The 9,418-nt window shown below is 31.5% G+C and overlaps 1 protein-coding gene across 1 annotated transcript in view; it reads left to right on the forward strand.

Moving 5' to 3' along the window:
- The first annotated feature begins 6,934 nt into the window (after positions 1-6,934).
- Hel89B (histone acetyltransferase 1) overlaps positions 6,935-9,418 on the forward strand; it is a 29,301-nt gene continuing 26,817 nt past the window's right edge. Inside the window, exons 1-2 of the mRNA XM_070118932.1 lie at positions 6,935-7,309; positions 8,387-8,622. Coding sequence (XP_069975033.1) covers positions 7,299-7,309; positions 8,387-8,622 — 247 coding nt within the window. The 5' untranslated portion in view covers positions 6,935-7,298. The remainder of the gene's footprint in view (positions 7,310-8,386; positions 8,623-9,418) is intronic.

Raw genomic sequence — 9,418 nt, forward strand, 5'->3', positions numbered from 1 at the left:
ATAAAGTAAAAGTGACATCGTAAAATATCTTTTCATAAACGAAGCGGTAAATAACTCATTATAAAATATATATACTAATCATGAGAAAACAGGTCGACAAAAATGGATAGAAACAATTGCAATCAATCATTCTCTCTCTCTCTCTCTCTCTCTCTCTCTCTCTCTCTCTCCCTCTCTCTCTCTCTCTCTCTCTCTCTCTCTGTCTCTGTCTCTGTCTCTGTCTCTGTCTCTGTCTCTGTCTCTGTCTCTCTCTCTGTCTCTGTCTCTGTCTCTGTCTCTGTCTCTCTCTCTCTCTCTCTCTCTCTCTCTCTCTCTCTCTCTCTCTCTCTCTCTCTCTCTCTCTCTCTCTCTCTCTCTCTCTCTCTCTCTCTCTCTCTCTCTCTCTCTCTCTCTCTCTCTCTCTCTCTCTCTCTCTCTCGTATTAATTGCCAGCGGGTTACTGAATCAGCGACTCGGCCTCGATGTTGTAGAAGTCACTGGGGTTGACACTCAGAAACTATTTACAAATGAAGATTTAGCACACTCACATCAAAGGGGAATCACACACAATGGCCAGGAAAAAGCTCTACACACACACTCTATCTATCTATCTCTTGCAGACATATAAAGCAAAAGTGACCGTAAAATATCTTTTCATAAACGAAGCGGTAGATAACTCATTATAATATATATATAATCATCATTAAGAGAAAACAGGTCGACAAAAAGGAATAGAAATAATTGCAATCAATCATCTCTCTCTCTCTCTCTCTCTCTCTCTCTCTCTCTCTCTCTCTCTCTCTCTCTCTCTCTCTCTCTCTCTCTCTCTCTCTCTCTCTCTGTGTATGTGTGTGTGTATGTGTGTGTGTATGTGTGTGTGTGGCGAATATACAGACAGATCAAGTTTTTAAGCGCAAAGTTTTGCACAAAAAATGGGGTCGACCTCTAGGCCACGCCAATAGTAGTCTTTGTTTGGTTTCATGTGTTTCTTTGTTTTTTCAAAAGATAATATTTTAGAGAAAAATTCCTTTGATTTTGCGGTTAGAAGACTAATTTCACAATATTAACAGCCTGGGTTGCTTAATAACCAGTGGAAATATATCTTCTTGCAGAAATGTTTCCCTTCGATGTAAAAATTTGGAAATATAAACATGTAATTACCCCTATGTACTCAGTGACCCTTGATAAATAACGTGAGATTCTAAACATTGAGGTATGATATATAATAATAGAATTTTGGGCTAACTATGGATGGTGATGCAAAATTGCAACTTAATTGGAAAATAAAGGGTCGATTTCCGTGTGACTATGTGCTTGCCTACGTGTGTGTAATGGGTGTGTGTGCGTGCGAGATCTAAATTATATAGACCTTGCGTATGTGCATGTACGTGTCTCTGTGCTTGCGTATGTGCGTGTGTGTCTGTGTTGGTGTGACTATGTATGTGCGCGTGCGCGCGCGCGTGTGTGTGTGTGTGTGTGTGTGTGTGTACGTGTATGTGTGTCTCTGTGTATGTGTATGAACCCATCTCTGTGAAAAGTCTATATAAGTACTTATATAGACCTTGTCTCTGTGTGTATGCTTGCGTATATATTTGTGTGCGTCTGTGCGAGCGTGTGTTTGTGTACGCGATTGTGTATATGTGAGTGCGCTTGTGTGTGTGTGCACGTGTGTATGCATGTGTGTGCATACATCTCTAAGTGTGGGTATGTATGCGTGTACGTGTGCGTGCGTCCATGCATCTGTGCGCGCGTAACCTAGATCTATATAAGTACCTTGTGTATAAGTATATAAGTACTTATACACAAATACTTATAAGTAATATGCGTATTTAAGTACTTATAAGTACTTATATGCGTATTTAAGTAGTTATACCTTGTGTATAAGTACTTAAATAGACCTTGCGTGTACCTGTCTTCCTCTTTCACGCCCCGTCTCTCAACATGATCCTGCCTTTCTCTCCCACTGTGTCTTACTAACGAACGTACATACATCTCGCTTTCGTTAAACCTTGAAAACGGGTCCGCGTACACAAGGGCAGACAAACTGATAAGACTTATTAGACCTCTTATCTAAGTCGTTGACCATTACCTCTAATCATCATCTTTTTTTTTTTACTCTTAGGATTAGTTGATAAGAGTAATACGTGACTAAATCAAATTGAGGAAAATGCATGTTCTAGAAAATCACTGCTGACAATGTGTAAAAGAGGAAATATGACATTTACATTAAAGAGGAAGGTTTATGGTACTAGATAACTATTTAAGGTCAGTGTATATGAGGCCATTTGCGGTTGGATATCAACAAGACTGCTGGAGTTACTGTACTATTATCTTTTTATTTTAATGATTGCGTGCGAAATCTGTGGTGATTGGGTAAAAAAATTGGTGTTATTTTTTATGAGGTGAAGGTATGCTAAATTATTTAAAGATGAGTGGATCTCTCTCTCTCTCTCTCTCTCTCTCTCTCTCTCTCTCTCTCTCTCTCTCTCTCTCTCTCCCTCCCTCACTCCCTCTCTCTCTCTCTCTCTCTCTCTCTCTCTCTCTCTCTCTCTCTATATATATATATATATATATATATATATATACATATATATATATGTATATATATATGTATATGTATATATATATATATATGTATATATATATATATATATATATATATATAATGGGTATTTGAACCCATTATTATCATCGGCCTGATGGAATAATTATCATCGTCAACTTATCACCTCCTGTCATTGGCTATCAGTTATCAATCATCCCTCGATAAGCAAAAATATAGTAAATAAATTGATAAATGAATAATGAAAAAACGAAGAAAATTGATCATTATGATAAAGTTGATCATCCATTTACCGTCACTTTGTAGAGAAAAAACAGCATACGAAACAAATAGATATAAGATTAGGTTTATGGTAGATGCAACAGCCACAAGGTTATGTGACTGAATATATCTGAATTCATAATATCATCCATTTTTCCTGTACCTAACTTCCCACATTCAGTTCTTATCATATATCTTCCTCTGTTTTTTAATGGCAGAAAATTATCTCTATAGGCCTATTTACAATCTGATATTGAATGTACAACACTTGTTGAACATCACTCATATAAATCTATTAATAACACTGTATTGAAGGACATGTTGCAAGAGCTCAGCTTAATCTTGAGTATGCTGGAGTACCAAAGTGATAAAGCATCAAACAAGTATTTCTTTTGCCTGACCTCAAAGTTGAGATTGAATGCATTTTCGGAGACCAGCAATGATCCAATGAAGTATAATAATCCTTTATCTTTTTTTTTTTTTGCAACTTGGCTGCCACGTCGGACAGCTCAGGAAATGTTATTTCCTAGACAGCCAAACGTTTTGACTACAAGAGATTTCGTAACCAAGCTCGCCTCGAATTACTGAGGATCACAAGTTAGTTCTTGAAGTGGTCAGTCACGTAGCATAATACCGGCACACTAAGCATTCGATCCAAATGTCGATGCTAATGTCATCTCACACAACTTTTTCACATTGTTATCTATTTGTCCATCCGTCTGTCTATATATGTAGGAGTATAAGTATATTTATGCACATACTTGCATCCTTACCTATCCAATACACACTCACGTGTATATGTGTGTGCCTATTTATAGACACACCTGTGTGTATGTGTGCGTGTGCATGTGCTTGTGTATATATATATATATGTGTGTGTGCATGTATATATACACAAATACCTATTTATCAATTTACCCATGGTGTGTATGTACATATGAATAAGCTACAATATTGAATTGTGAACTGGAGAACAGTGTATGCGGGTTGATATGGTTCGTGAGTGTTCGTTGCCCCGAAGTCTGCGCACTTCATAGAATCAAACATCTGTTCGACCAAAAACGTCATCTCTAAATATATGTGTGTGTGTGTTTATATATAAATAAATGAATATATATATATATATATATATATATATATATATATATATATATATATATATATATATATATACATCATGATAATTACAATTATTATTATTATCATTATTATCATTCTTGTTAATATTATCATATTATTATTCTCAATATCATTATTTCCTATTGTTATTATTATTATAATCATTGTTATTATTATTATAATTAATGTTATTATTATTATAATTAATGTTATTATTATCATAATCAATGTTATTATTATTATAATTATTGTCACTATTATTGCTGTTGTTATTTATTCATTTATTTTTTATTATTTTCATTCTTGTTGTTATCATTATGATAATAACTATAATTATTATCATTATCATCCTTATCATTATTATAATCATTATTATTGTTATATTATTATTATAATCACTATCATCCTTATTATGATTAATGAATTTATTTTCTTTACTATTATTATCATTATTGTTAATGATATTATTATTATCATTATTTTTATCATCATTATCATCATCATTCGTATTGTTATCGCTATCATTATTCTTATTCATATTATTTTTTCTTATTATTAATAGCTTTTTATTGTTATAATAAGAATTATTATTATTCTCATTATTATAATTATTATCATAATTATCTTTATCATTATCATTATCATCATTATTATCATTAGCATTATCACTATTATTATCATTATCATCATGATCATCATTATTACTGTTAATATTATTATTGTTATCATCATCATCATTAATATTACCATTATCATCATAATCATCATTATAGCTACAACCACTGTTGTCGTTATTATATATATATATATTTTTTTTCTTGGCACGTATACTACACTGAAGTAGTTAGACCGTCACTTTTTAGACGAAAGAGGGGAGAGGGAGAATGAGAAGAGGAAGGGAGGGAAGGAAGAGAAATGGGTAAGAGAAAAACGAGGGGAAACGGAGTTGACTTATAAAAGGAAAGGGGGAATGGGTAAAGGGAAAGAAAAGGGGAGAGAAAGGGGGAATGGAGGAGGGAGGAAGGGAATAAAGGAGCGAAGGAAGTATAAGGGTTTAAAGAGGAAGGGGATGGGTACTGGAGGGGAGGGGGGGACAGATTTACAACTTGGGGGTAGAGGAGTAAAAAAAAAAAAAAAATGCTAGTAATAACAATGATAATGATGAAAATGCTGTTACTACTACTATTATTACTATCAATATTGCTACCTCTACTATTCGTATTACTATACTACTACTATTACTACTACTGCTGCCATCATTACTACTAATAATAACATTAATGTAGATCCGAATATCAACAATGATACTGATAGTAATAATGGTATTAAAGAATGACAGTAATAATGATAACAATTATAATAATGATAATATCAATGATAATGGTGATAGCAATAATGATAGTGATAATAATGAAGATAATAGTAATGATTATTATGATAATAGTGGTGATGATAATAGTAATAATGATGATGATAATAATGATCATTATGATAATAATGGTGAGGATGATAGTAATAATGATGATGATGATAATAATAATAATAATGATAATAATAATAATAATAATAATAATAATAACAGTAATAATAATAATAATAATAATAATAATAATAATAATAATAATAATAATAATAATAATAATAATAATAATAATAATAATAATGATAATAATAATAATGATAATAATGATAATAGTAGTAATAATAGTAATGATAATGGTAATAGTAGTAATGATAATGATGGTAATGATGATAATGATGATAATAATAATGATAGTAATGATAATGATGGTGATAATGATGATAATGATAATGATAATGATAGTAATGATAATGATATTAATATTAAAATGATAATGATAATAATCATAATAATAGTGAGAATATTATGATAGTACTAGTGATAACAACAACGGTGATGAAAAATGTTATTGTAATAACAACAATAACAATAATTATATAAATGATAATATTAGTAATGATAACAATGACAAAAATTATACTAATGCTAATGACAATAATGAGAATGATTATAATAATGTTAATGATAATAATAGTAATGATAATAATAATGATAATGATAATTATGACTATAATAGTAGTAATGATAATTAAAATAATAATAATGATAATGATGATAATAATAATGATGATGATGATAATAATGATAACAATAATGATTATGATCATAATAGCAATAACAATGATACTAACAATAATAACAATTGTAGTGATAATAATAACCATGATAATTATGATGATTATGATGATGATGATAGTGATGATGGTGATGGTGATGATGAAGATAAAAATAGAGATGAAGATGAAGATGACACTAATAATAATAATGATAATGATAACAATAGTAACATCAGCAACAACAACAATGATAATTGTGATAATGATTATACTGTTAGTCATCTTAATGATAATAATGATAACAACAATAATATCAAGACCGACAGCAACAACAATAATAATAATGAAAATAACGATAAGGATAATAAGAATGACATTGATGGCAATGATTATGTGATGAAATGAAGATAATAATGATGATGATGATATTAATGATGATACTGATAATAACAGTAATGATAATAGCAATGATGATAATAACGATGTGATGATAATAATAATGATGATACTGATAATAACAGTAACAATGATGGTAATGACGATAATAACGATGCGATGATAATAATGATGATAACGTAGCATGAATAACAATGAAAATATAAATGAAAATGATAATAACAACAAAAATTGCGATTACATATCAATAACTCTAGTACTTATCAGTATTAGAGCTTACTGTATTGATAAGAAAAGCCATCCAGAATATTTAAATTTAGCGCGTTGAAATTGACGCCTGCGCAGGTGTCAGGACTGAGATCAACGGGCCAATCATCGCGGAGGAGAGCGGAGGCCGGACCAATCAGAGAACAAGGCAGGGGGCAAAACGCGTGAACGGCTCTTCCTGGACCACAGTATAAAAATGATCATGACGGCGTCAACATGCTCTAGATAATAAAGACAAATTTTTAAGTAGTTTCGTTAATTAGTTATCGCTGGTTCGAGAGGAGGGTATTTAGATTACCCTACGGGTTATCGCAGGTTTTCCCCGGTGCAACCCTTTGTGCTTTGTTCCTGACGGCGACTTTGCAGCCGATTTTTTCTAACATTTAGTGAAGTAAAAGGAACGTGTTGGTTGAAAGGATGGCGGAGGGGGCGAGTCCGGTCCTATAGTCAATTAAAAACATGGAATTGCTTTCTGATTAGCCCCCTTTATGCAACATGGATAGAGTGTGCGGCATAACAACCACACCTTAGGCTATTCTGAGCTTGCAATAAGGTCCCCAAAAGCCGTGCAAGGATGTCAAGCAGGTGAGAAAAAGGAGAAAAAACGTTGGGAAAGGACTTGGTGGCCTTGGAGCAGCCATACATTTCTCCTCTCGTCAGCCTTGTCCAAAGAATGCTGAATTTCTATGCTTGATTATACACCTTTTTACATGAAAAGCATATGGTATTAATGTGCTTAATTGATAGAAGAGCTTGGTAATGGAAAAGCTTAGATCAGAAGGGGAATTTGAGAGAAATTAAGGATGAAAGTACAGCAAGTTACAAAAAAGTGCACATTCATTGAGAGGAATGAATGGGCTTTAATAAAACTTTAAGTGAAAGGCAAAACTATATTTTCAAATAAATTTTGCTTGGAATTTAGCAACATCAAATATGCCTTTTAGACTAGCAACCACTGCATTAAGTAAAATTATTGAGAAATCTAGGCCATAATGATTATACTTCTATGTGTGACCTTGCACTGTTAACACTTACCATATTACATAATTTCTTACATAATCGTTTTATAAACAGAATAGATTACCAAAGAGAGGTTAAAGGAGAAATAATACCAACAACAAATAATAAAGAATAGAGAAAATAGAGAATTTGCCACACCTTTTCAATGCAAATGAAAATGCAAATTGATGGCTTATTTCTAAGTAACAGATTTATTGATATTTATTTACATATTTATGCATATATACATATGGATACTTAGTCTTTTCACTTTAAATGATACTGAAAGTATTTAATACCTTAGTTTGTGTCAATTGAAGATTTATTCGATATGCTTTAAGGTTTTAAAACCATAGGAGTAGTTTGCAGAGAAGTATACAGTTTCATTATTTGGAATAAGAAATATGTATCATGTAAGAAATATTGAGAAATGCATTGTTTATTTTTCCTTAATTTTTACTTGGGGAAAGAAGTCATAGATGAGAAATATCCAGCCGAGTAGACTTCTTCACACTCGTCTTTAGTTAAAGATAAACGAGGGCTAATTTTTAAAATTTTTTATGCCAAGCCTTAAGAATCTTTCGCAATGCATTCTACATCTACAAAATCTGCAAAAACAAAAATGTAAAAAGTCTTGAAATGACCTCGACAAACCACTCACAGATTAGACCGGTTGTTCCTGCTGCTGGAGACAGGAGGCTCTGGCGTTACACGGCAGGCGGCAGCACAACAGCTAGGGGAAGTGGTTCGCCTGCATCCCCACGATCTTAACTACCTCCTGAGTCGCGTCCATGTGTACCTGAGCTCTAAGTCATGGGAAACGAGAATAGCTGCAGGTCTTGCAGTCGAGGCCATAGTGAGGAACATTCCGCAGTGGAATCCACAGCCTGTGAAGAGAGGTGTGCCTTTGTCTCTGTTTTGAATGACTCGGATTCTTGGACTCTTACAGTATGATTCTGTAGAAACTATATTAATGCAAATTATGATTATAATAGTGAAAGGAGTAGTATTTATTCAAGTATTAACTGCAGATAATGATAATGAAAATTATAATTCTCATGATGATAAAGAAAATAATTAGAATGATAATGAAAGTAATTGTTATAATAAAGCAATAATGATCAGCATCATTATATGTTATTTTGAATATAATGATTATAATAATTATTATTATTATCTTTATTAGTAGTAGAAATGGAAATAGTATTTGTATATTTTTAATGATTTTAATTAATAATGGTACATTAATTTGTTTTTGCCATTATTAGTAATGATGATTATAACAATAATGATAACTAACAATAACAGAAATGATATGATAATGATTATCAATATTGACATTATTGGTGTTAATATTATTGTTATTATTGTTATCTTTATTTTTATTGTTTTTCTTATCAATATTGTCATCATCATTATCATTAACATTATCATTATCATTATCATTATCATTGGTATCAATATCAATATGATATTATTGTTGTGATAATGATTATTATAGTTATTATTATTGTTATTGTTGATCATAATGAAAATGATGAAAATGATAATGTTGAGAATGATTATTACAATGATAATAGTATTGACTGATGATGATATTCATAACTATAATGAGAATAATGTTAACATAATTGGTAATGATAAAACTGAAGATGTTTTAAAATTTTTATTATAATATTACTTTCATTATGTTAT

Source organism: Penaeus vannamei, chromosome 43 (assembly GCF_042767895.1).
Source record: "Penaeus vannamei isolate JL-2024 chromosome 43, ASM4276789v1, whole genome shotgun sequence".
NCBI classification, from domain to species: domain Eukaryota; kingdom Metazoa; phylum Arthropoda; class Malacostraca; order Decapoda; family Penaeidae; genus Penaeus; species Penaeus vannamei.